This window comes from Brassica napus, chromosome C3, assembly GCF_020379485.1.
Source record: "Brassica napus cultivar Da-Ae chromosome C3, Da-Ae, whole genome shotgun sequence".
Classification (NCBI taxonomy): Eukaryota; Viridiplantae; Streptophyta; class Magnoliopsida; order Brassicales; family Brassicaceae; genus Brassica; species Brassica napus.
In genome coordinates this window covers 9,654,827-9,681,397 of record NC_063446.1, presented here as the reverse complement: position 1 = coordinate 9,681,397, position 26,571 = coordinate 9,654,827, and the positions used below count along the sequence as shown (strand labels likewise).

At 36.3% G+C, this 26,571-nt stretch overlaps 5 protein-coding genes across 5 annotated transcripts; 1 reads left to right on the top strand and 4 right to left on the bottom strand.

Annotated features, from left to right (window-relative positions):
- Positions 1-4,707: 4,707 nt before the first annotated feature.
- LOC125584241 lies at positions 4,708-5,667 on the bottom strand. The gene has a single exon (XM_048752414.1). The coding sequence runs from the start codon at positions 5,665-5,667 to the stop codon at positions 4,708-4,710; it is 960 nt and encodes a 319-aa protein (XP_048608371.1).
- Positions 5,668-6,385: 718 nt separating this feature from the next.
- LOC106387852 lies at positions 6,386-8,773 on the top strand. Its single transcript, XM_022698979.2, has 5 exons — positions 6,386-6,967; positions 7,046-7,262; positions 7,327-7,904; positions 7,987-8,346; positions 8,627-8,773. Exons 3-4 carry the CDS (start codon positions 7,702-7,704, stop codon positions 8,300-8,302), a joined length of 519 nt encoding a protein of 172 aa, XP_022554700.1. The 5' UTR covers positions 6,386-6,967; positions 7,046-7,262; positions 7,327-7,701; the 3' UTR covers positions 8,303-8,346; positions 8,627-8,773.
- On the bottom strand, positions 8,722-10,236 carry LOC106387853 (glutathione S-transferase F10-like). Its single transcript, XM_048752415.1, has 3 exons — positions 9,937-10,236; positions 9,794-9,842; positions 8,722-9,334 (listed from the first exon to the last, which is right to left on the bottom strand). Exons 1-3 carry the CDS (start codon positions 10,078-10,080, stop codon positions 8,880-8,882), a joined length of 648 nt encoding a protein of 215 aa, XP_048608372.1. The 5' UTR covers positions 10,081-10,236; the 3' UTR covers positions 8,722-8,879.
- Positions 10,237-11,777: 1,541 nt separating this feature from the next.
- On the bottom strand, positions 11,778-12,974 carry LOC106387849 (glutathione S-transferase F9). The gene is made up of 3 exons (XM_013827777.3): positions 12,696-12,974; positions 12,563-12,611; positions 11,778-12,398 (listed from the first exon to the last, which is right to left on the bottom strand). Exons 1-3 carry the CDS (start codon positions 12,837-12,839, stop codon positions 11,944-11,946), a joined length of 648 nt encoding a protein of 215 aa, XP_013683231.1. The 5' UTR covers positions 12,840-12,974; the 3' UTR covers positions 11,778-11,943.
- A 4,838-nt stretch (positions 12,975-17,812) lies between these two features.
- LOC106387854 (protein JASON) lies at positions 17,813-20,555 on the bottom strand. The gene is made up of 7 exons (XM_013827784.3): positions 20,258-20,555; positions 20,097-20,151; positions 19,963-20,015; positions 19,169-19,377; positions 18,406-19,027; positions 18,247-18,338; positions 17,813-18,172 (listed from the first exon to the last, which is right to left on the bottom strand). The coding sequence occupies exons 1-7, from the start codon at positions 20,330-20,332 to the stop codon at positions 18,082-18,084; spliced, it is 1,197 nt and encodes a 398-aa protein (XP_013683238.1). The 5' UTR covers positions 20,333-20,555; the 3' UTR covers positions 17,813-18,081.
- Between the last annotated feature and the right edge of the window lie 6,016 nt (positions 20,556-26,571).

The window sequence follows — 26,571 nt, the reverse complement described above, 5'->3', positions numbered from 1 at the left end:
TATTGAAAGTTTGATAAATAAGATTAACTCTGATTAGAAAATGTCTTTTGAAAAAAGGTTCAACAGCAAATACGTGCGAGCTTTGTTTTCTAGGTCCAGAACAACATCATATATTAATAAGATGAATTGGACAGAGTGCACCGTACTCACAGACATTACTGCCAATAGTGGCATTCTCTTTTCAATGCTGGGCTTGACAAAACCATGTTCAAACCAAGTCCATTAATGTTAATGTTCAAGTTCTCCCTAGGGTCCAAATCCTTCAATAATCGTCTTCACTCGAGCTAGCTTCTCTCTCCCAACCTCTCTGCGTGTGTTGCTCTCCTTGTGATTTCTTTTGATGACCTTCTTGTTTTATAGGGAAAATGGAGTACAAGTGAGTGTAATCATATCAGCTTATGGGGATGAGTATATTATATTTTTTTTTATTTTATCTCGTCTACTTCCATGTTCAGGACAAGAAGAAATGAACCAGCTATCAAAGGAACTATTCTGTTTGACGAAAATAGCACAATCACTATCTCTCCTGTCAACTTCCAGTATGGGACTTGCTTCTTTCTTTTCTTTTTTTTTAATGAATATATTAAACCTTGTTATAAAAAAACTAGAATTTTATTGTATCGAGGAAATTTAAATAAGGGCAAAATTTTATACCCGTATGAGAAGATAACACTGATAATAAGAGAGGATGTGTTATTAGAAGGAGAAGGAATGGTGTGTCTATAAACGATCGAAACGATCGTTTATATAGAAGAGAAATTAACTGTGCAAATAGTGCAACGGGCCCCACATCTTTTATATTATCAACATATACGGCGTTTCTTTTTCTGACTTTTCACAACACTCCCCCTTGGGGACCGGTGTCACTATCCACTCTCGCTTAACGTCTTCGTTGCCTCGTTAAAAACCTTTCTAGGAAAACCCAATGGAAAAAACCATAGTAAGGTAAAAAGAGTACAACTACGTAAGCTCCCCCTCGAATGAGCAGTCATAAATCCTTCTGATGATGCATTCCAATGTTACGAACATGTTTTCTGAATATCGAAGTCGGAAGTGATTTTGTGAAGAGGTCAGCTGCATTGTCGCATGATTGGACATATCTTACTTCAATCTCTTTCTTCTTCACGAGCTCTTGAGTGTATGAGAAGAACTTCGGATGAATATGCTTCGTTCTATCACTTTTGATATATCCGTCCTTTGTTTGAGCAACACATGCTGCATTATCTTCATATAAAATAGTTGGCTCCGTATTTTCGCCAATCCCGCTGCTTGAACAGATGTGTCGGCTCATTGATCTCAGCCATACACATTCTCTACTTGCTTCATGGAGTGCAATGATCTCAGCATGATTTGAAGAAGTAGCCACGAGCGTTTGTTTCTGGGAACGCCAAGATATAGCAGTGCCTCCGATCGTAAAAACGTATCCTGTTTGCGATCGGGCTTTGTGTGGATCTGAAAGATATCCTGCATCTGCAAAACCAACCATTTGACCTTTTGAACTTTTAGGATAAAATAAGCCTAAATCAATGGTCCCTTGGAGGTAACGAAAAACATGTTTGATCCCATTCCAATGTCTTCGGGTTGGAGATGAGCTGAATCTTGCCAAAAGATTCACAGCAAATGATATATCAGGCCGTGTACAATTTGCAAGGTACATCAGCGCTCCAATTGCACTTAGATATGGTACTTCCGGACCAAGTATCTTTTCTTTCTCCTCAGGTGGTCGAAATGGATCACTTTCAATATTAAGTGACCTAACGACCATCGGGGTGCTAAGAGGAGTTGATTTATCCATGTTAAATCGTTTCAACACTCTTTTAGTGTATGTGGATTGATGCACAAATATACCATTTTGTGAATGTTCTATTTGTAGGCCAAGACAGTACTGTGTCTGTCCTAGATCTTTCATCTCAAATTCTCCTTTGAGATAGTCTGATGCCTTTTGTATTTCCTTTTGAGTTCCGATAATGTTAAGATCATCAACATATACCGCGATTATTACAAATCCGGATATTGTTTTCTTGATGAAAACACATGGACATATAGGATCATTCACATATCCTTCTTTTGTTAAATGTTCACTGAGACGATTGTACCACATACGTCCAGATTGTTTTAACCCATATAATGATCTTTGCAATTTTATTGCACATAACTCTTTAGGTTTGGAACTTAATGCTTCTGGCATTTTAAATCCATCAGGGATTTTCATGTAGATATCAGTATCTAATGATCCGTATAGATAAGCTGTAACAACATCCATGAGACGCATCTCTAGATTTTTATCAGCTGCTAGACTCATCAGGAATCTAAATGTAATGGCATCCATAACTGGAGAATACGTTTCTTCATAATCGATTCCAGGTCTTTGAGAAAAACCTTGAGCCACTAGACGAGCTTTGTATCTCGTAATCTCATTTTTCTCATTTCGCTTTCGAACGAAAACCCATTTGTACCCAACTGGTCTCACATCTGCAGGTGTGAGCACAATAGATCCAAATACTTTTCGTTTATTAAGCGAATCAAGTTCAGCTTGTATTGCATTTTTCCATTGTTCCCAATCATGTCTCTTTTGACATTCATAGACAGATTTTGGTTCTGGATCATCGATTTCTTCATTTATTTCACTTGACACAATATATGAGAAAGCATCATCAAGGTCATTTTGTTCATTTCTATTCCATATCCTTTTATTATGGATGTAATTAATAGAAATCTCATGATTATCTTTCGATTCATGATGCTCTGATTCATGATGCTCTGATTCATCAGAATCCTTATCATTTATTTCCTCCAAAATATTTTCTGCTATTTTGGGTGCATCATATATTTCAGCTTTCTTCTGTTTCCTAGGATTCTTATCCTTAGAACCAACAGGTCTACCACGCTTCAGGCGTGTTTTTGGCTCTCGTGTGTCATCCTCCTTTTCTTGTTCATTTGGCATTTTGATACGAGCAGGAGCATTTGCAGCTGGTATATGAGATTTAGTTACCGTCTTGGTATCTACAAATGCATCAGGTAGCTGGTTAGCTATACTCTGTAAATGCATAATTCGTCGAACTTCTAGTTCTGACTCTTTAGTGGGAGGATCAAGATATAACAATGATGGTACACTCCATTTTATATCACTTCCAACATTTTTGTTTTCTCCCCCTAGAACTGGGAATACATTTTCGTCAAAATGACAATCAGCAAAACGTGCTGTAAAGACGTCACCAGTCTGTGGTTCTAGGTATCTTATAATCGATGGAGAGTCACAACCAACATATATTCCCAACCTTCTTTGTGGTCCCATCTTTGTTCGTTGTGGTGGTGCTACAGGCACATATACTGCACAACCAAAGATTCTTAAATGGGAAATATTTGGTTCTCGACCAAACGCTAATTGTAGTGGGGAATACTTGTGGTATGCACTCGGTCTGATTCGAATGAGTGCTTCTGCATGCAAAATAGCATGTCCCCATACAGAGGTTGGAAGTTTTGATTTCATGATCAATGGTCTTGCAATCAGTTGCAGACGCTTAATTAACGATTCAGCCAAACCATTTTGCGTATGAACATGAGCCACAGAATGTTCAACTTCAATTCCCGTTACCATACAATAATCATTGAATGCTTGGGATGTGAATTCACCAGCGTTGTCTAATCTAACCTTTTTAATATTATAATCAGGGAACTGTGTCCGCAGTTTGATTATCTGAGTTAGAAATCTCGCAAATGCCATGTTTCGAGATGATAATAGACAAACGTGTGACCATCTACTGGATGCGTCAATTAATACCATAAAATAGTGGAATGGTCCACATGGTGGATGTATCGGTCCACATATATCACCTTGAATTCTTTCAAGGAACTTTGGTGATTCTTTATCGATTTTGGTTGGCGATGGTCTTACGATCAATTTTCCTAGAGAACATGCAACACATGTCATTTTATTCCCTTGAGAAATCTCCTGGATTTTCAGTGAATGACCATGTGAACTTTCTATGATTTTACGCATCATTGTAGTGCCTGGATGGCCAAGGCGATTATGCCATAATGTGAACTCTTCTGGGTTCTGTTTTACTAAAAGATTTGATTCGATCTCATCGATATAAGTATGATGTAACCCCGAAGGAAGTTCTGGAAACTTTTCCAATATGTGTTTTCTGCCACATTTCTCAGAAGTTACATACATGTATTTCTTTCCATCCTCAGTTGCAGACTGAGTATCATATCCGTGAAGATATATATCTTTAAAACTCAATAAATTCCTTTTAGAACTTGGAGAATATAGAGCATTATTTATGGAAAATTTTGTTCCATTCGGTAAAGTAAAATTTGCTTTACCAGTTCCTTCAATCACGTCTGCAGGACCTGATATTGTATTGACGACAATTCTTGTCGGTTTTATATCAGAGAAATATCTCTTTTGTCTCAGAATAGTGTGCGTTGTTCCACTATCTGGTATGCATATTTCACGAATCCGTTTCTTGGATTTTGCTTCATTACCATTCTGATCCATTTCTGAAATTGTCATAAATATTAATAAAAGAAAAACATAAAATTCATTCATATAAGGAAACACATAATTATACAATAAGATGACGTTAAAAACATCATTATTATTTTTTTTTTTAAAACATGAAATATAATAATTATACATGGTAATACTGAAAACTATTCAATACTCTTATCATAGGCATTTCGATTCTCTTCAGGAGTAATCTAGTCCAGCTCATTAGCGAAGTCGGAGGATTCAAGGTATGAGGTCCCTTCAACATTTTCCGTGAGGTTCACCTCTTTAGCCTTTCCTTTTATGGACTCTTGATATAACTTGCACAAATGTGGGGGAGTACGACAGGTACGGGACCAATGTCCTTTACATCCACATCTGTAACATACAGTCTCACTTTTCTTTGTGGTATCCTCTTCGGTTTCTTTTCCTTTAGGAGGTTGTTCAGATCTAACCCATTTGTTAGATCTAATACTTTTAGGATAGTAAGGCTTTCCACGTTTGTTGTTGAAACGCCGACCACGACCTCGGTTGGTCTGGTTTCTCCTTCCCGAATATTCTACCGCCGTAGCATTCACTTCGGGAAATGCCTTGGCTCCCGTAGGTCGGGAATTATGGTTTTTGATTAGTAACTCATCGTTCTTTTCAGCCAACATGAGTGTTACCATCAATTCAGAAAATTTGGTGTACCCACATTTTCTGTAAATTCGGGATAAGACGTTGTGTTCTTTGTGGAAAGTATTGTATGTCTTGTCAAGCATTTCTGCTTCGGTGACAGGGTTACCACAATATTTTAATTGTGCAACTATCCTTAAGATAGTGGAATTGTAATCTCTAACCCTTTGGAAATCCTGAAACCTGAGGGTTTTCCACTCTTCAAGAGCGTGAGGGAGATTGATTTCCTTTTGATTATCGAATCTGTCTTTCAAGGCTTGCCATAGTACGGCTGGGTCCTCAACGTCTCCATAGTCGTGAGTTAGATTCTCATCTAAGTGCTTCTTCAGGAAGATTATCGCTTCGGCTATATGCTCGGGTGGCGATTTGTTACCGACTTTTATCGCTTCGGTTATCTTTTTTATTACAAGATAGGGTTTCACATTTGTGACCCATCTGACATAGTTTTCGCCGGTTACTTTCAGAGCCGGGAACTGGAGTTTCTCGATGTTTGCCATTTGTATTTCTAAAACACAAAATAATAATTTTATTAGAACTTCATAATTTAAAAACCGTTTACATTAATCATACATGCAATTACAAAGAGAAGCGATGTAAAGAAAAGTAAACCGATATTCATCCTAAATTCTCTTGGAGTAAATTCTCCAACGGATAAACCATAAATAGAAACACAAATAAAAATGGCACATAAAAACAAAAGTGCGCGAATCATCTTTCTTGAAATAAAAAAATCGGAGGAGAGCGATTTGAAATTTTGAGAGAAGATGAAATGTTTTGGATGATGAAATGGAGTGAAAATGAGTTGTATTTATAGATGAAAATTACTGTTCATGACCGTTGGAGAAAGGGGAAATTTTTGAAAAAAAATTCTTTGTGACCGTTGGGGTTAAATCGAGTGCACTAAAAATCAGTCTGAAAATATCGTATTAAACAGTTAATCAAATCTATAAAATTTCATAAAAGTAAAAATTATAGCAATGAAATATTTATGTTATGACAACAAATCATGCGACGGCTCAGCCGATCAATGCAGAGTAGTAAATAAATTATACGGCGGCTCGGCCGACCAATTAATAACAAACACAATATAAGGCGGCTCGGCCGACCAATAAATAATAAACAGAATATAAGGCGGCTCGGCCGACCAATAAATAAATTAAATTAATAGTAAATAATATAGGCGGTATTCCGGCCATTATAACATGATATAAATAATAGTAGAGGCGGTATACCGACCATTATAACAGGGTATAAATGATACAAATAAATTTTACCGAATCGCAGAGTGATCGTGCTGATAACGTGTTATAAAAAAACTAGAATTTTATTGTATCGAGGAAATTTAAATAAGGGCAAAATTTTATACCCGTATGAGAAGATAACACTGATAATAAGAGAGGATGTGTTATTAGAAGGAGAAGGAATGGTGTGTCTATAAACGATCGAAACGATCGTTTATATAGAAGAGAAATTAACTGTGCAAATAGTGCAACGGGCCCCACATCTTTTATATTATCAACATATACGGCGTTTCTTTTTCTGACTTTTCACAACAAACCTGTTTCTTTTTTTTTTTCCTCAGGGGGCTTCCCAAATATAATGGTTGCTGTATCTGTATCCTTGTTTCTAGTGTCTTTTTTTTTTTTTTTTTGACTAAAAGGAGATAAATTAATGTAAGAGTTTTGAGTTTTTTTTTCTTCAACATGAAGTTTAGATATTAGTACACCACAGAAGAAAGATTACTTTCTGTGTGCTGGAGACTCCCGGTGCACCCAGAGCTTGGGTTACAACCTTACAGTAAGTCATCTCGTTTTTTATCTTTTGTCTTTGCTTACCATTCTCATCTAAGCCTTGTTTGGGCCTTGGAATATTCAGTGCGACGCAGCTAGTTCTAAAAGTACACAAAGAGGCTGTTGATTCTCTAAGCGGAAGTGGTTCTTCAACACTTGGTTCTGTTGCAGCTGCTAATGAAACGGCATTGGAATGTTCCAAAGAAATCCAAGCAGCGATGCAGGTCTCTCTGAGGAATGCATTGAATATATCTGCGATGAAACCCATCGACGGACCACTTGATGATTTGACTATAATGAAGGTAGCATACAGCATATCAACCACTGCACATGTTTACTTTATTGAGAGACACTTACATGTTACAGGAGACTCTTGCGTGTTAAAGATGAAGAGCTACAGAGTTTGGCGCGAGCACTTCGTTCTTGTGAATCAACGACAAAGGAGATAGCAGATAAGCTATCCGAGACGGCTGAAGCAGCTGTGGCGGCAGCATCTGCAGCTCATACAATGGATGAACAGAGGAAAATTGTCAGTATGGAGTTTGAGCGCTTGTCTAAAGACTCAGAGAGACAGCAAGAAGCAGCTAAATTGAAGGTAATTATGTATATGTATTGTTGTGTGTTGATTTGATTGTTGTATGACCCATGTAGCTAAAGGAATTGGAAGAGAAGACATATAGTCTGAGTAAGGAGAAAGATCAGTTGGTTAAGGAAAGAGACTCTGCTCTCCAAGAGGCACACATGTGGAGGTCTGAGCTTGCAAAAGCCAGGGAGCGTGTGGTCATACTTGAAGGAGCTGTTGTAAGAGCCGAAGAGAAAGCTAGGGTTGCAGAGGCAAGTGGTGAAGCAAAAGCAAAGGAAGCTTCTCAGAGAGAGGCAACTGCATGGACAGAGAAGCAAGAGCTTTTAGCTTATGTGAACATGTTGCAAACCCAGCTCCAGAGGTTATTAGCCTATTTGAATCTATCTCCCAATGAAACTCAAGTATATAGACTCATAATTCTCTTTTGTCTTTTGAATAAACAGACAGCAACTGGAGACGAAGCAAGTGTTTGAGGAGAAGACTGAATCTACCAATGGCGAAACACCTCTTCTTCCAATGACAAAAGAAACAGAAAAGGATGTGGATAAAGCATGTTTGAGTGTTTCAAGAACAGCCTCTATGCCGGGGGAGAATGTAGTTCATATGAGTGAAGATGAGGTGGTTGGAGAAAACAAATGGAATGATATTCAGGCAACAGAGGCAAGAGTTTCTGATGTAAGAGAAATATCTGAACGGGACAGAAGTAACAGCTTGGATATCACGGTAGTATCTCCTGAATCTGATGTTCCAAGGCAATGATCTGCCTCCGGAATCTTTTCATCATCAGCATTGATGAATAATTGGTACATTATTTATATACTCTTTTGATATTTTTCAAATGTTTGGAGAGGCAATTGTTCTAACAAACCAAAAAGAGTTTTCTTGTTTCTCAAGATTTGTCTATGTCTCATTTAACCTTAAGTTTGTGTCTGACAAACCAAAAAGAGCATAAAATACATTATTTGGGAGACTAATTTAGATTTTAAAACTCATTTCATATATTAATTCGAATTTGCTGATTTTTTTTTAGTTTCTCGAATTTCTTTTATATATCTGAAATCATCTGTTTATATATGTTTACAGGTTGGATCGGATACAGATACAGATTCAGATTTTTTTTGGTTCGGGTTCGGATCTCCGATTCTGATACAAGCCCTCATGCCTAGTTGTTTCTTTCATTATTCAACAACCTTTGATATTTTATAAAATAGAGTTTTTATTAGAACCAAAGACATTGACCTGAAAACAGACACCCACACAGTACACAAAGCCTCACACAAATCCCAAATCAACATGACAACAAGAAACAAACCACATCTCATAGTTTTTTTTCTTTCTAAACCGGCAATGCGTATTTCTCAGAAACTTCCTTCCAGGCAGCACGGTTACTAATCTTATCCCACCACGCGCTCACGTGCTTCCTATCTTTGATCATATAACCCTTCCCAATAGCACCCACGAGGTACTCAGTGAAGGGAAGGTGAGCCAAATCGGCTAGACTCACGAAATCTCCAGCCAAGTATTCGTTCTTTGAAAGCTGTGCGTCGTACACGTCAAGCACTTCACCAAGCTTCTCTTCACTCTCTTTTATAACTTTCTCATCAGCAGGAAAGCCCATGAGTGGTGCAAAGACAATGTTAAGCGTTAGTGCTAGTAGTGGTGGATGGTAGCTTGTTGCTTCCACGTCAAGCCATTGCTCTACTTGTCCTCTCTCTTCAATTGTCTTTCCTAACAAGTCAGGTCCTTGTGATCTGTATTTTTCTGCTATGTACCTCATGATGGCACGTGACTCTGCAAAGTATAGTGAAATTTCTTTAAACATTCACACAACACTGCACACATTCAACATTCACGAGCTAATCTCCTAATAACCTGTCAATCTACAGCGATCTAGTCAAAGGCCGGTCATGGGCTAGGCATAGCTAAATCAAACATTTGTATTGCCTCCCAAAATTTTAAAAACCTAATATGAATAGGTTTGTGACCTTTATATTTTGATTTTTTTATAGTAAAATCTATACTAAACTGTTTATAGTTTCCAAAATTTTAAGACCGGTTGATCATCAAGCTTCTCACAACCTCTTATAAGCTTGGTCTAATTCAAACTCCAGTAATATATATTCTTACTACATATGTATATATTCATAACTCAAGACCTCATTTCATAATTCAAGAACTCATTTCATTTCACTCGTGTGTTGATCAAGAGTATGATATCAAGAATCTGGAGAGAAAGGAGAAGAAATGTACCAAAGATTTTGTAGTCACCGTCAACGAGCACAGGGATCTTACCGAAAGGCTGCAATGATCAACAGAGAAGAACATATCAAGATCAATGCATATATTATAAAAAAAATATGATTGAACAAGAGAGAGAGAGAGAGATGAGGAACCTGAATGGCCATATACTCAGGCTGCCTCTGCTCTCCTTTCATGAGATCGACATTGACAGTCTCGAACTCTACTCCCTTTTCCACCAACGTCACTACAGCTCTCTTGGAAGAAGCGAATAAAGGCGCATAGATTGTCAACACCATCTTTTCTTTCCTTTTCTTTCTTCTTCTTCCCTATCAGTTATAATATCACTCTCTCAGGACATGATCTTATAGGGAAACCGGTTAGCTGCGTTTGCGGTCGTATTGTAAACGCAGTCGCACTTGTTTAGTATTACCCTTAAAAAAACAAGTGTAACTTGTTTAGTAGTATTAGACTATTAGTGTACGACACTTGTTTAGTACTAAACTCGTCGGTGGCGGCTCTGAGTCACACGTCGTTTTTGACTTTTCACTAAGAAACTTTCAATACGTCCCATCATAATTTTGAATAAATGGTCTTTTATTTTTGTCTTTAGTGTTATTTACTTTATTTCAATGCAAAAGGACCACTTGTTTATTAGATTAAGACTGGTGGGGGAACATGAGTATAATCCCAGTTTATTCTAATAAGATGCGATATTGATTCTCATTTTTAGAACCATAATGCAATGAAATAATGATCTGAGACTAAACAAAGCCATTTCCTGGCAGGTTAAAATTAGGTTGGTGGGGGCAAGAAAGTATCAACAAAACGTGATGAAATGAGTCAAATTGTTTTGTTAATAATATTTTGGCAGACTATGTTACTTTAAACAAAATTATTAGATGGATAAAACAAAAGTTAGTGATTAAAGTGTATTCATAATAGAGTTTTTTTGTGTGCACTCATAATAAAGTTTATACTTAATAATAATGCTTTATGTTGATCAATGCACCAATAAAGCCTGATGAACCTACCAAAGTAAAGGTTCTCTGAACGTCGCTGGTTTTATTTATGTGGGGCAATGTGAGTGGCCTACTCGTCAAAACTCAAATGACTCAAACTGGTACAAAATGCTTACGCAATGTTCCAAACGGTTGCATTTACCACTACAGGTCAAATGGTCTTTTTTCTAGAACTAGAGGTAAATGTTTATGAGAGTGAGTTCTAGAAAGAAATACAATGTGGGTGCAAAGTAAGTTAAATGGAAGAGATCTTCAAGTGGTTGGCTAAATTATAATAATAATCCATCGCATTATCAAGGTGACAAAGACAACTAATCTATGATGGATAGTAAGAAAAAGCAATGGAACATTTATGTATTGTGTAATGGGAAGATTTGAGGGACATCAGACGTCAGAAGAAGTGTAATGTTCTGTACTACTATCAGCTATGAATACTGATCTCTAGGATACCGTGTTGTCGAATTTGAAGGCGATAATGCGATCATCAACAGTAATCTCAATAAGGACAACAATCTTAACCTTCAACATTACATCAACACTACTAGATATTGAAGATCTATGTTCAATACTGTTAAATTTACACTATTGAGGCAAATATCAGTTTTAGGATTTATATATTATTATGTGAATAATTAACTTTACAATCTTTAGACCCATGTAAATATAATATAAATATAGCAGCCTCAAAACCGATTTAGATTTACTTAGAATACATACTTGCAGGCATACTTACTAACTAGGAGCCTAAAAATGCTGTTATATCACTATCTCAGTGGAGTATGTTCTGCAGTTTTCCGTCCAATCTTCCTTCAACATCTACACTATCAAATGTTGGAGATCCATGTACAGTTCGGTTAAATTTATACATAGGAAGAGGTATCGTAACCAATGTGCAGATATACTAGCTAGCAGCCTAGGAATGATGTTATACTATTCCTTCAACATTTTGAAAACCTTTATAATGATCCTTGATGGAAGCGTGATAATTAAGTTCCTCTAATTAAAAGCCTCACTCAACCATACAAAGAGATCCGAAACAGAGTAGAGGTAACATAATATAAGGGAGGCATACATTTCCACACTATTATTAAACCTCACATAAACACACAAACAATAACAACAACAAAGAACATCATGTTCTTAAGCCGGGAATGAATACTTCTCAAGAGTCTCCTTCCACGCAGGACGGCTGCTAATACTGTCCCACCACGCGCTCACGTGCTTCCTATCTTTGATCATGTAAGCCTTCCCGATCGGACCGACCAAGTAATCAGTAAACGGGAGGTGAGCCAAGTCAGCCAAGCTCACGAAGTCACCGGCCAAGTACTTGCTCTTTGAGAGATGTGCCTCGTATACATCGAGCACAGCTGAGAGCTTCTCTTCGCTCTCCTTGATCAGCTTCTCATCAGATGGGAATCCCATGACTGACGCGAACATTATGTGAAGTGTCAAGTTAAGTAGCGGTGGGTGGTAAGTGGTCGCCTCCACGTCTAGCCACTGCTCAACTTGTCCTCTTTCTTCCACGGTTTTCCCCAAAAGGTCAGGTCCCTGTGACCTGTACTTCTCAGCTACATACCTCATGACGGCACGTGACTCTGTCAAAATTAAAAAAAAAAAATCTATTTACATCACAGAAACATAAAAGAATAACAAGACACGAACACTTTGTTCAAAAAAAAACACAAGACAAGAACACAGAACTATGTTTGATCTGTAAGAAAAGTGAGATGTGTTGTGGTTTTCTTGAAAGAAGGCGTACCGAAGATTTTGTAGTCGCCGTCGACAACAGCAGGGACGGTACCGAAAGGCTGCATGGGAAGAAACAAAGAAGCTGGTGAGAATCTTGAAAAAGGGAAGAAAAAAAGAAACGGAGGGAGACCGAGGAAGGAAACCTGTAAGGCGAGATAAGCAGGCTGTTTGTGTTCTCCTTTCATGAGATCGACGGGGACGGTCTCGAAGGCGACGCCCTTCTCGATGAGCGTTACCAGAGCTCGCTTCGGTGAAGCAAAGTGAGGTCCGTACACCTTTAGCACCATCTTTCTGTTTCTCTCTCTCTCTCTCTCTGTTTATCTGTCTAAACCTGCGGTCACAGTTGGCTTGTTTAAGTGATGAATTTTAAGGTGCTCACGACGCCGTTTTATAGAGAGAGGGGATGCTAGACGGGTGGGAGAGAGATATTGCGACTCGTGGCGAAACGTGGCGTTGCGTTTCCGTTGCTTTCGTGGTGGAAAAAGGAATAAAAATATATTGAAAAATCAAAAATCAAAAAATAAAAATAAAAAGTTTTTTTTTTTTTAACCTGGAGTATCCCAGACCATGGATCGGCTCAGACTAATCTCCAAGAAGAGGTGTAGTCCACGGATAGATCCTTTCTCTGGGTATTCAAATGGGCCCTAAAGCATAGGTTCATATCCGTGTTAGGTGATCAGGATAATTGTGACTTAGTTTTACGAAGCAGGTGGATCGAACCTGAAACGTGTTGGCGTCTCAGTCCCGTCTCCTTACCACTCGACCACAATCAACCGTTTAAAAAAAAAAAAAAAAAAAAAACATTATTACTTTTAATTTTCTCTATAGAAATATTCAAAGATGCCTTTTAAATCTATTTTATCACAAATATCACATAAAGCTCAAAATGATCAAAATATTATTTTTATCCAAAAGATAAAAAACATGTATACCTTTATAATTAACTAACTTAAACTTTTAAGATTTAGATTTAAAGAAGATAGAATATAAGATTTTTAAAAATAATAATAATTTAGATTTTTAAAATATTTCAAAAACATTTTTTTGGATTCATTTCTTTTAAAAAACATAGGAAAAAATTTGAATTGGAAAAATTACGAAAATAAAATAAAATTACTATTTTATTATTTTCTATTTATTTGTTTTAATTGTATGTTTTTGGTTAAAAAACATTTTTATGAAAACAAAATAAAAATAAAAATATTTATTTTATTATTTTATATTTATATATCTACATAGTAAAATGATATTTTAATTCTTTAATGAAATGGTTTTAGTTGGTTTTTTATTATATGTTTTTTGGTTAAAAAACATATTTATGGTGTTTTGAGAGATTTGGCAATTTTCTATGTATGTATTTGATTATCTATATTTCAACATATTGTTTCTATACATTTTATATAATGACTCAGATATTCTACATCAACGGATTTGATTGGCCAGAAGTCCATATCTTTCATGTCAACCTAACCCATTTGTGGGTTCGAAACCCTTATGTAAGGTGGAGTTAGACAACTAATTATTTTTTGTTATTTCTATCTCATACATTAAATTAAACATATGTTCACAAAGGTCGAACAATGTGGATCCATTGGGCAAAGTCTAACGAAACATTGGCCTTAGGCCCCCAAAAATTTTGGAAAAAATTACATAGAAAAAAGTCCCTAAATTTTTTTTTTCAGGCCCCAAAATTTACCAAAAAAAATTTATAGCTGGAACTTTTTAAAAACCGCCTACAGCCCCATAAATCTCAGGACCGGCTAGTTATATATACTATATAGTTTTGAAATAGACGAAATACTATTTGCCGTTTATTCACATTAAAGGTTAAACCTATATAACAGTTGAATAAATTTTGTTGGTAGTGATTGTGCCCCAATGAAAATGGATGCGCCCCTGAATGTAAACAAAACTTAGATAAGAAAAACAACTAGTTGTATTGTTGATTATGTTTTTTTTTAAACCACAGTATAGTTGATTATGTATGATTTGTGTTTTAAAGGCAAAAGAAAAACAAAGGACGAAAGACAGAGAGGAGGAAACAAGGATGGGTGGTTTAAACTTTTAAGTAGGTAGGTGGAGCCAAAATAAAACGTGAGAGAATGAGCTCAACGGTTTTATTGAACCAGTGAACCACATGTCTCAATTGGTTTTTCTGGTAGGTGTTGTCTGACTTGACAAAATATTTGTAAGATCTCAAGTTTATGAATAAAAAATACTAAAATTTTAATAGCCATATGATTTACTCATTGTTAGATTTTATAATTAAACTTTATGTACATTGATATTCTTATAAGTTCAAAAGAAAACATTTCTGAATCTGCTATCTCTAATTAGCAAGGCGTATATGTAGTGATAGACTTTTAGAATTGTTAAAATTATTATTTTTTCAATATCTACTTCGCATTTAAAGTACGACAACTTTAAATTAAGATATATGAGGTTTAGTAGTTAACATAAATTTTTTTTTTTTTGAAATTATTAACAGTATTCTGCTTGAGAAAAAAATGTCCTTAGTAGAATTATCACAAACTTGTATTTAAAAAGGTGTCCATCAAAAGAACTTTTTGTTAGGATTTAACCGGTTTATGAATGTAAATTAGATTGATCAACAAGACATGTAATTTAGTGATCAGTGTTTATGTTGTCTTTGTTTCGCCAGCCATATTATCCAGATAAATATGTTGTGTCTTTCCGTTTAATACCTTCAATTATTGATGTGTATTTCGGTTTAATTATAAAGATCAAATTCATATTAAAGTTATGAATTCCAATATTAAAAAGATACCATGATAAATCAGTTTTGATATAAGTCATTCGAATTCGGGTGTATCTGTAACTCTCCTTTCTTACCTAATATTATTATTAGAAATATATATGATGAAGAGTTTTATGGAATATTTATGTAAAGACATATATGTATGATGATAGTTATTAAAAGTGTCTTTTAGTTGTATATGTTAGATAATATATAAGGGTCTTTTGGTTGTATATGTTAGATAATATATAAGGAGATATCCCATATAACGTGAGATATAAGACACTTTTCAGAAAATTCTATCACATAACAAATAGACATTTGCATAAGAATTTAGTTTTTTTTTTCTGTCAAAAGAAATCATCAAAGTAAAAGATTTTGATGAAATGATTCAATTTAAACATAATAAATGCATGGATCAAAGTTAGCAAATTTATTTCTGTATAAAATATTGTTAGGATTGAATTAAACTAAATTTAGATGGTCTTAAAATAGACTCATAATTAAAATCATTGGTATATTTTACAAGGGCTATTGATATATTGTGGTTTTATCTCATTTTAACAATCATTTCATCATATTTATGTTAGTTTAGATTGCGTTTAAGAGTATATATTGCATTTGCATATGCATTTGTGTGATTTCAGGTTACTGAGACTAAGGAGTTTGGAGCGGTTATATCGATTTTGGAGTAGATTAAACCATAAAGAGTTCAGAGAGCAGCTTGGATGAATATCTTAAAAATATCTTTTTAAAGTTCATATTTGGTCAAAACATAGGAAACTGATTTATTTTCCAATAGAAGTAGCCTCAAATAGATTGAGTATTTTAAGAGTTGTGGTCAAATTGGTTAACACATGTCAATTCTATTACAAAGAATGAATGACTGCATAGAGTTTCTTGCTAATGATGATTATATAGGGTGTTTAGTGGCTATTAGTACTTGAGAGTCACACATGGTTGATAGTAAATTAACCAATAGAAATTGATGTTAAGAACTTGATTAACATAAATGTTAGGATCATGGAAACAAGTTAGCTCGAATTAGTGATCCTAAACTTAAAGATTAACAACGATTGATTCTTTAAATATCATAGATTAGTATTTGATCATCTTAATCTATAACTTTGATCCCGTAATTTGTCTTTCTTTGATTTTAGTTGGTTTGACTTTTAGTTGACATTTGTTGATTCTTTGTTAACTTTTGTATTTTGATTAGATTAGATTCCAAAACTTTTTTTATTTGATCAGATTAAGAAATTGTGTATGTTTTTGATGTTATAGGTCTCTAGCTTTTTGTGGATTTCATCATAAAATATTACAATGTCATATAGTTAGATTGTGGTATTGTTTACGCATTAGTAATTGATGTGTTAATCAACTATCAATAACGGATCATAAATGTTTCTATCTTAATCAGCTATCAATAATTGATCATAAATGTTTCGATCTTTAAAGTAAAACTGCTATTGTAAAGACTAAAAGTGTTATTGTTATTTGTTCACCCTAAGAACTTATAGTAAATTAAGCAATTACAAATTTTATTTTTATCTAAATAAAATCTTATGAATGGTAAAGAGACAACAAAGTAAATAGCTATTAAAATATATTATGATCGCACTCGATATACTGTTAATATCGTCAGTCACTATCTGACTTAAATTAGGTCTTCATTGGTGAAACATTTCATGTTTTTATTATTTAACTAACTATTATTGAAAAATATATTTAGAAGATGTAAATGCTTGCTTGATATTATTTGTTACGTGCTTTCTAATGGAGTTTTTGATAGATCATTGCATATAAAGATATAAAACTTAAAGATAATTCATATAATTAATTTTTATTTAATAAATATAAAATTGTTTATATCCAAAAAATTAACCTTTTATATAAAACTAAAATTTACAATTTAAATTTTAAAAATAGTTTAATACTCCTTCCATTTCATAAAGAGTGTCATTTAGACATTTTTCACACATATTAAGAAAATGATAGAAATGCATTAATGTTTTCATTAATTACATTTGTTTAACTGATAGTATTTAAGATAAATAAATTTATTTTTTAGATAAATGCATTTTACAATTAGTATTCAGCTAAAAATAAGTATAGAATATATTAGAATTCTAAAATGATACTTTTTATGTAACAAAAAAATAAAATAAAATGACACTTTCAGAAACAAAGGAAGCATATAGCTAAATGCATTGCATTTTTTTTATCTCTTTTTCCTACATACACCAATCATCCATATTCTGACAAATCTCTATATATGCTTGTGTGATGGTTTCTTGCAGCTTATAACAAATGATAAGTTTGCAAGTGTGGACCACAGGGTTGGCACAACATATCAAATGAGCAAAAGTATATGGACCCATTAAAGAGCTTTTTTTGTCTAAACAAAACTCTGCCAAGTAGAGATACATCACCACAACCGAAATGGCAAGAGATTACTTGACTAGAGGACTTGATGTCGGTTTCTCCTTTGCTTTATTTCAGGATCTGAATAATAAATAATTTCTTTTCAATCAAAGAACTTCCCTCTCAACAGGATCAGCCTAAAGTAAGGATCAAAAGTAGAAGACGGAATATGTAGATAATGAACAATATAAGAATCTAAAATACCAATTACTTGAGAACCAAATCACTCAAGACTTGCAGAAAAATGACACTGCATATATTATCATGTGAGATAATAGAAAGCCAATACGAAACCCTGAACCACACTGCTATATAGATTCTTCTACGTATCATATACCACACGTTGTTCAAAAGGAAACGATTGACGTTGATTGCGCTGAATGATGCAGCTGTGACATAGCTGTGTCCCTCTCAGCCTCTTCCAGTACTTCAAGTTTTCTGCATAACAACAGGTTTATGCATCAATCATTGTGTATATTAGCCACACTGGTAAGGGAATGAGAAGAGTATACCTTGAAGGGATAAAACCTTGGCCACCTTCTTCTGAAAGTGCTTTCTCCAGTCTCTCCTCGAACGGTGTTGCGTGCCAACTCACCTTCTGGTCCTGCAACAAGAAAAGTAAACGAGTTTAGAATGTGAAGAAGGGTAGAGATTAAACAGGAGACTGGTACCTCTTTGTACTTGTTTGTAGAGTTTGGTATCCCATTACCATCCCACCATTTGGGTGAGATTTGTGATTGCTCTTTCTCATTCCAGTGAGCTGCAACCATTCCGATTATAGGCCTGTCCCTAGAGGTTATAGTAGATAAAGCCGTCATGTTATTGTTACTCTTCTCTTCACTCTGCTTCACCCAAGGAGAAACACTAGCCGAGCTGTCTTCCAACTTCCCACAAGTTACTGATAAGGGAGATTCAATTTCTGTCTTCACTTTGCAAGCCTGCACTCTTGTTGATTCCTTATTTGCAGGAAAGATGGTTCCATGAGTTTGAATCTCATCAGACAGCTTCAATGAGGTTAAATTATGCGAGGTTGCTAAGAGATTACTTTCTCCAGCCTTCTCAGGTATCTTTGGAGTGGTGTTCTTGGAATAACTAGAAGAGTAACATTGATCATAATCACATTCAAATCGCACCGACTTTATTTTTCCCATGATGTTGCCAGCTGTGAGTGGCACCTTGCTGTTTCTATCCACCCCATCCTTGAAAGCAGTACCAATGCTTCCTTGGCTTTCCTCACCAACATCACTAGTTCCAGTGGAGATCTTTGCACTGTTGTGGGAATCAGTTATGCAACTGATATTGAGAAAAGAAGAAAAAGAGTAAGTTCTCCGTAAGAATCATGTTAGGATACATATGCAGTCATGCCGGTTTTACTTTTCAAAAACGCTTTCAAGTAAAGAGTTTTTGTTAAGACAAAGTGACAGAGCACTTCACCTGCTAGGAGTTTGCTCTGAAACCTCTCCACAGGGTTCAGGTGCTTTCTCATCCAAGTGAAACACTGCATCAGAGTTACTGGAGATCCAAGAATCAAACTGGGAAGATGTGAATTGTTTTCCACGTTGAGGAGTTTCCAGGTTTTCGGATGCTTTCCTAATTTTAACCGGTGTGGGTGGTGTTGTGCCGCTAGCTTTAAGAAACTGAGCCTGTAACTCGAAGAAAGTTAGGTTCTCATTTTTGAAGGAACCAGCAATCAAATTCTATTGATATATGCAAATGCAAGAAAAAATAAAGGATTCTCGCCAAGGTGTATAAAGATATTCTGACTTCAGGAGAGTAAGACACAAGAAATTGCTTATAGTGTCCCAAGTAAAGATGAAAACATACTAATGCAAGTAAGCAATTGATACATAAGCTATATTCAATCTAAAATAACTGAGCACAACAAAATAGAGATTAAAAAAAGGAAACAAAGCCAAAGACTGTGAAAAGACAAGGCATTTCCTGATAGAAACAAAGCTATACATCACCTCAATAACAAAAAAAAAAAAAAAAACAATTTTCACTCCATAAAGCTCTGACATAGCAATCAAAATAGACAGGAGGGTGCCTAAACTCTCAGGGAAACACTAGAAAAAATAAAACATGGAAGCTTAACAGTGACTGGAGATCATATAACTCGTAAGGATGATATGATATTTAACAAAACCTTTGAAAATTAATATTAAAAACAGAGAAACCATGAACAGCCTCAGCAAGTTACATCAAGTATCACATAGCAAGTAACTTACCTTATTGTTGAGATCTTTGTCCGTATGAATACAAGGCGAAGGAGGTGCTTTCTCTAGTTAAAAAGAAACCAAAGTAAGAAACTTCTTTAGAAACAACAACAACAAATAAAACATCATCAAAAGAATAGATCCACCTTCTTCAGAGAGAAACAAATCTGACAAACGATTCTTCTTTGATTCATGACCTCTCTGTAATCATGAGGACATGTAATCGTGTGGTGGTCAAGAACAGTTACCATATACCAAAAGAAAAAGAAGAAGATATCCAGCTCAATTAGCCTAACGAGAGAATTACTTGAGAGACGGAATGGCCGGGGCTGTTAGTAGATTGGGCGGGTCTGGCACGGAAGCAAGGGAAGAGACAACCCATTGCTACTCGATAGAGACTGCTGCGCGCGCGAATGAATCAATGTAGGTGTCTTTCTTTCAATTATTAAGAGTGGTATTGATATCCAATTATAAATTTGAATTTTTATTGGTGGCAATTCAAAGAGGAACAGCGATGGAGGAACCTACAGAGATTTTCCCGAGAAAGAAAGAGAGGTGGTGGGTCTGAGTCTTCTTTTCTTTGTTTTTTTTTTTTTTCAAATTTGAATTATCCCAAACAATGTGCTTACGAGGGAAAGGAATCAATCAATCAGGTGTGTGTCTTGTGTGTGTGAGCTTCGATTTGAATATGGCACTTCAGATATTTATTAGCTTCGTACGTTTTTCACACTCGCTGGCGCGTGTGATGGACACGTGGATCGATTTATATATATAATTTGAAAATAATTTTATATCTTTACAAAAGTAGTAGAAATCTTTTTTTTTTTTTTAAGAAAAGAAAAAGGATATATTGTTCGGATTGTAATGGATGCAAAGTGAGCTGAGAATCTGAGATAGGAAGGGAACAGAGCTCAAGGAGTAAAACAACAGAAGAATGTGTGAAGAATAGAGTTTTGAGTGCAAAAATTCAGTCCAAAAAAAAGGAGAGAGAGTGACAAGATAAATTTTTTAACACGCTGCAACATCCTTCACTTGGCAGAGCCTTCACCTTCTCAAGAAAGAGGAAAAACGTACTTACTTCCAATTATATCAACTGTTCAACAGGCAACCAAATCCATACAATAAAGATTCTTTTCTCCATGGCTCAGAGTGATTTTTTATCCACCAACATGTTCCAAATTTGCATACACGTAGCTTCTATTTTACCCTAACTCCATGCATTCATATAACCAGCAATCAGACAGTTGTAAGTTCTAGCATTTTGGAAAAAGCTTTTGTTTGTACATTTTTTTTCCAAAGCTGCTTACACATTCTCTTTACCGATATTAGAATGTTAAAGGTCACAATGGTCAGAGCAGAGCACAATGCGTTTGCCTCCTGAAATCTCTAAAAACTGACTAGCACTCCTCAGCAAGCCCGTGGCGTTGTACATGTACGCACTCATCAAAGCATCGTAAACTGAAGTTGTCTGACTTCGCCTCATTGAAAAGAAAGACTGCAAAGCTTATGTACATGCCTCGACCTGCGATTTTGATTCCTTTTGCATACTCCTCTGATGTCAAAGGGATACAACACTCTTAACTGTCTTTCTCCTTTACTCTAAAACTTCAAATGACTCATGAACATAACATCAAAACCTAAAGTTAACAAACTTAATTCCTGGACCATTTGAATTTAACTTGACATTCTTTCAAGAAAAAAAAAATAATTCCTGGACCAACCTAATCTAGAAACAACCTTAATGTATATCATTTTGGCTTAACGCAATGATCTTAGGTTCTTACAGACCAAAATATTAGAGATATGGCAGATTGCAATATTCAATTTTTTTATTAAAAACACAGAAGATGAAGAGCCCATGTAAGGAAGCGAGAAGAGTTGATCCATAAGCTCGACGATCCCAGCTCCATTACGATAACTTCTAAACAACCACTGCCCTGCTTTCTGATCCATAACGCTATCAAACTCTTACTTGTTGTTGCCTATTGCTAAAACTCGTTTTTTTTTAAAATGTGACAGGATAAGTCACAAAAGCTTATTCATCATTGTCCTTTCCTAATTACGGTTTTCCTTTTAGTCTTGGCTTTATCTCTTTCCTTTTCCTAGTTAGCTTTTGATGTTAAGAGTTTTCAAGGCTCCTAAGACAAATGTTGTAGTATAAATGATTGTCGAACCAGTTCTGAGAGATATGAAAGCACCGAGAATGCAAGTACTCACTTAATCTAAATGCAACCAATGATTTAGATGAGTTTTAAGCTATGACTAAAACTAAAAAACAATAACAGAATGATATTTTCTTGACTAAAGGAAAGAAAACTCATGGGCATAGGGATTAGACCTTGGGTGATCAAGTTTCGAACTAAGGATGACAAATGATCAATCAAACTATCGACCTTAAGCCTAGACACAATTTTAAGCAAGCTCTATGTCTAGATGAATGCTCATTTGCTAACATATCTCAAACATCAAATGTCTTTGGTTGAATAATATGAAAGCAATCATTACTAACAAGTCTATTAACTATTTTAGCACCTTTAACAACAAATGTCTTTGGCAAAGTATACTAAAAGCCTAGGAGAATTGTCTCAGGCATTTCATCAAACACCTTTCGGGTGGGAAATGCCTATTGATCAACTTTTGAGTGGCCAACTCAGAAGATGCATTGGGAATACTCTACTAGCAAGGAACAAGAATGATCTACACTAAAACATCCTAGAACTAACCTAATCACCCTTAATCTCCCTAACCCATGAATTCAAAAGGTGATTACTCACTAATCTCCATGATTCCTCTTAAACCCATATTGGATTTCAGATTAATCATGTAGAGAAATAGATAAGAAATCAACAATAACACAAGAACATAACAATCAAAATCCAAGAGATGAACTTCTCAAGAGAGTTTTTGTGTATTTCTCCAATGATCAAAAGATAATCTGCCCTGGTGGCTTACAAAAGATGTTTAAAACATAGGTTTTTCCAAGTGCAAAACGTCCAAAATAAATTGTAAAAAGGTCCTCGAGAAATCATGATTTTCGGCAGCAAAATAACGCGGAGCGACTTGCAGGTGTCGCTCCGGAAGGTCGTTCCAGGGCCGATTTTTGGTGTCTCCGGGCGAGAGGTCCCGAGCGACTTTGGTGTGTCGCTCCAACGGGTCGCTCTGGATCGGGAGCGACCTTGGTAGGTCGCTCTGAGAGGTCGCTCCAGGGTCATCTAAGACTGTTCGGAGTAACGAGAACGCGAGCGACTTCATGGCGTCGCTTTAGGAAGGTCGCTCTTAGAAGTGGGACACAACGACTTCGTGATGTCGCTCTGGGCAAGTCGCTTCACGGGGTGAGTATGGCGAGCGACTTCACGGGGTCACTCCAGCTAGGTCGCTCTGAGAGGTGCTTTGGAGCGACCTCATGACGTCGCTGCGGAACCTCGCTCCCCTGCTCTGCTCGTCCAATGATCACATATTTCACCTCCTTTTAGCTCCAAATGCATCCAAATAGCCCCAAGAACTCCATGTGGCACTCCAACACCTGATAGAGACTCATGTATGCAAAATGTAACCTAAACATGGCTAAATCCTAGTCTATATGATCAAAATGCACATGGATGAATGGATAAGATAATGGAAATATGCAAGATATCAACTCCCCCAAACTTATTCTTTTACTTGTCCTCAAGTGAACTTTCTAGAACTCATAGGGAGAGAGGTTTGAAGGTGGGAGCTCATAGCCAAAAGAAACACACAAAGCACTCAAATCAACATTAAAATTCAGCATTAGTACACCCTCTCTTATTATACTCTAGCTTCTCTAGGCCTATCTGAACTCTTTTCATCCCTACACTCATCATCATGCATTCACACATGCAAATCAACCAACTCTCAAGTTCATTAAGCATAGCATCAAGTGAATTCTTGCAAATGGTCAATTGGTCCAAATCATTTGGTTGAGTAAGGGAAGACTTTTATTCAAGTGATTCAAGAGGTTCAAAACATATGATCTTTAAGGTGGTTTACTCTCGAAATAAGTAGACTTGACATTGCACATAATATATCTAAGAAAGGGATCAACTCATGCATACAATGCTCAATCTCCATTGTTCTACCATTTTCCCAAACATACAATTACACAATCATTCCCAAATGACAAACCCAACTCACATCTCTCACCAAAAGATCCTAAGAACATTAACTCCTTCTCTTTGAAATCTACAAGGGATTTTTCACAACCTCAAAACATTACTTAGCTCCTAACAACTTTGCTAGCCCCCTTTTTCTTTCTTTTTCTTTTCTTTTCATTTTTTTTTTTTTTTTTTTTAAGATGGGGGCCAAGACTTTTCATAACTTGAGCTAGAGGTTTTTCTACTTATCCCAATAAGACAATTCACTTAAACACAAAGAGTCATTTCTTTTCCTTTTTCATTGCTCCCAAATCATAATCACAACTCTCACCCCCCCACCTATAGCTAGACAATAGAGTGCCCAATCTAGCAAGAATGAAGATCAAGCATTGTCGTTCCCGATACTCTCAACATTATGCACATGTAAGACTTTCCGAAGAAGGTCTCACTCATCAAACAATGAAAGCTTAAAAGAAGGGAAAGGTTTTGGGAGTGGTCTACCACTAGAGTTTGTCAAAATAAGATTGACATAAAGGATGTGACAACTCAAGTGTGTATAGCCATGACTCAGTACACAAGGGACCATGAGCAAGAAGCATTAAGTTCGTTCAGTTCAAATAAGGTTGTAGTTGGCTTCAAAGACTGAGTTTCAGCAATCAACAAGTTTCAGGAAGAGTCTTCAAGGCTCGAAGCATACAAGTGTTTTTGAGAGGTGCAAAAGGTACTCAGGTGAAACGTAGTGTTCTTTACAAGGCATTTAAAATCATTGATTCCAATGCAATCTATAAGCTCTAGACTCTCCTAGAAATGCCAATGATGCAAACTAAATGAATTTTTTTTTTTTTTTTTTTTTTTTTTTATGCAAATATATATGTATAATGCAATGCATGAGACACAAAATCATCAAAGCAAACGTGATCAAATACTTGGTACCTCCCCCAAACTTAAATGACACAGTCTCTGTGTTGTCAAGGAGAGAGAGATACCCAAAAAGAGAAAACTAATATGCAAAATGGTATATACAAGGGAAAGTAGTGGGTTACCTTCTATGGAGAATGAGTAGAGGGAGATGCTCCCTCCTCGTCGTCCTCAGGTGGTAACTCTTCAAGGTGCTCATCAGTAAGAGTGCCCATCTCTTCAATGTAGAAGGCTTGCTCGAACACAGTTGGTTTCTTCATTTTCTCCTTGATGTCAAAGTGGAGAACATGCCCTTTACCCAAATGGAGATCAATCGTGCCCTCTTTCACCTTAACAATTGCTCCTGCTGTAGCTAAGAATGGCCTTCCAAGAATCAATGGGTCCTGAGCCTCCTCACCCATCTCAAGCACCACAAAATCTGTAGGTATCTCATATTTTCCAATCTTCACAGGTAGGTCCTCTAAGATGCCCACATGGTACTTCACTGAACGATCAGCTAACACCAGAGAGAGTTTACACTTCTTGTACTGAGTGAATCCAAGCTTCTTTGCAACAGACAAAGGCATCACGCTGACACTAGCTCCCAAATCGCAGAGACATTTCTCAAATATCATAGGTCCAAGAGCACAAGGTAGTGTGAAGCATCCTGGATCCTCTAACTTCTCTGGAACATCAAGCCTTTGGATGATGGCACTGCACTCATGGGTAAGAATCATCATGCTTTCCATTTCCTTTTTCTTTGCAGCTACAACATCTTTTAGGAACTTGTTGTATTGAGGAATCAACATGAAAGCATCGATGATGGGCATTGCAACCTGAGCTTCACTCATTTGTTTGTCAAACAAAGCCTTGTACTTCTCTAGCAGGTGCCTCTTGAATCTACCAGGGAATGGTAGTTTGGGTTCATAGGGAGGAGGAACAAAAGAATTCTCACTTGCTGGAGCAAGAACTTCACCATCTTTCACTGTTTTCTTCTCTTCCCCAACCTTTCCTTTACCCTTGGCTTCCACAATCTTCTCCAAGATTTCATCATTGATTTTCTCATCAACAATCACCACTTCATCATCTAAGTTGATGACCACCTCCTCACCTACTTTCTCAGCATCCTTTGGTGAGGGTTGTAGGAGGTAACTGCTTACCACTCCTGAGGGTGATAGCTTTGGCCTCCTTGGGGTTTTGGTCAGATTTTCCAGGTAGGGGATCCTTGCTGGCGAGTCTGGTGAGTGTTCATGGAAGCAAACTGATTCTCTAAATTCTTGACTGTAGAAGAAAGATGTGAGAACTTGTTGTTGAGCTCATTGTAGCTCCCATCAATCTTGGAATGAAGGTTCTTCAACTCATAACCAACATGCTTCTCACTTCTAGTCTGAGAATCCAAGATTTGTTTCAGGAGGGTGTCAGTGCTGCTCTCTTGAGGAGCAGAGGAACCAGATGAGGGGTTTTGCTGAGGTTGATAGTTGCCTTGCTGGTTGTTTCGAGGCGGATAACCACTCTGTTGGTTGTTGGGATAGGATTTCTGTTGGTAGTTGTTGTACTGAAAGTTGGGCTCTTTTTTGTACCAGCTACCATTGTTGTTGATGAAACACAGCTC

Coding starts and splice junctions, on each gene's coding strand:
- LOC106387854 (XM_013827784.3), bottom strand. CDS start 20,332: ATGGGTTGTCTCTTCCCTTGCTTCCGTGCCAGACCCGCCCAATCTACT. Junction 20,016..20,096: donor TTTGTTTCTCTCTGAAGAAG/GTGGATCTATTC, acceptor CTTTTTAACTAG/AGAAAGCACCTCCTTCGCCT. Junction 19,378..19,962: donor ACAAAGATCTCAACAATAAG/GTAAGTTACTTG, acceptor TTCGAGTTACAG/GCTCAGTTTCTTAAAGCTAG.
- LOC125584241 (XM_048752414.1), bottom strand. CDS start 5,667: ATGGCAAACATCGAGAAACTCCAGTTCCCGGCTCTGAAAGTAACCGGC.
- LOC106387852 (XM_022698979.2), top strand. CDS start 7,702: ATGTGGAGGTCTGAGCTTGCAAAAGCCAGGGAGCGTGTGGTCATACTT. Junction 7,905..7,986: donor TTGCAAACCCAGCTCCAGAG/GTTATTAGCCTA, acceptor TTGAATAAACAG/ACAGCAACTGGAGACGAAGC.
- LOC106387849 (XM_013827777.3), bottom strand. CDS start 12,839: ATGGTGCTAAAGGTGTACGGACCTCACTTTGCTTCACCGAAGCGAGCT. Junction 12,612..12,695: donor CTGCTTATCTCGCCTTACAG/GTTTCCTTCCTC, acceptor CTTCCCATGCAG/CCTTTCGGTACCGTCCCTGC. Junction 12,399..12,562: donor CGGCGACTACAAAATCTTCG/GTACGCCTTCTT, acceptor TAATTTTGACAG/AGTCACGTGCCGTCATGAGG.
- LOC106387853 (XM_048752415.1), bottom strand. CDS start 10,080: ATGGTGTTGACAATCTATGCGCCTTTATTCGCTTCTTCCAAGAGAGCT. Junction 9,843..9,936: donor CTGAGTATATGGCCATTCAG/GTTCCTCATCTC, acceptor TGATCATTGCAG/CCTTTCGGTAAGATCCCTGT. Junction 9,335..9,793: donor CGGTGACTACAAAATCTTTG/GTACATTTCTTC, acceptor TATACTTTGCAG/AGTCACGTGCCATCATGAGG.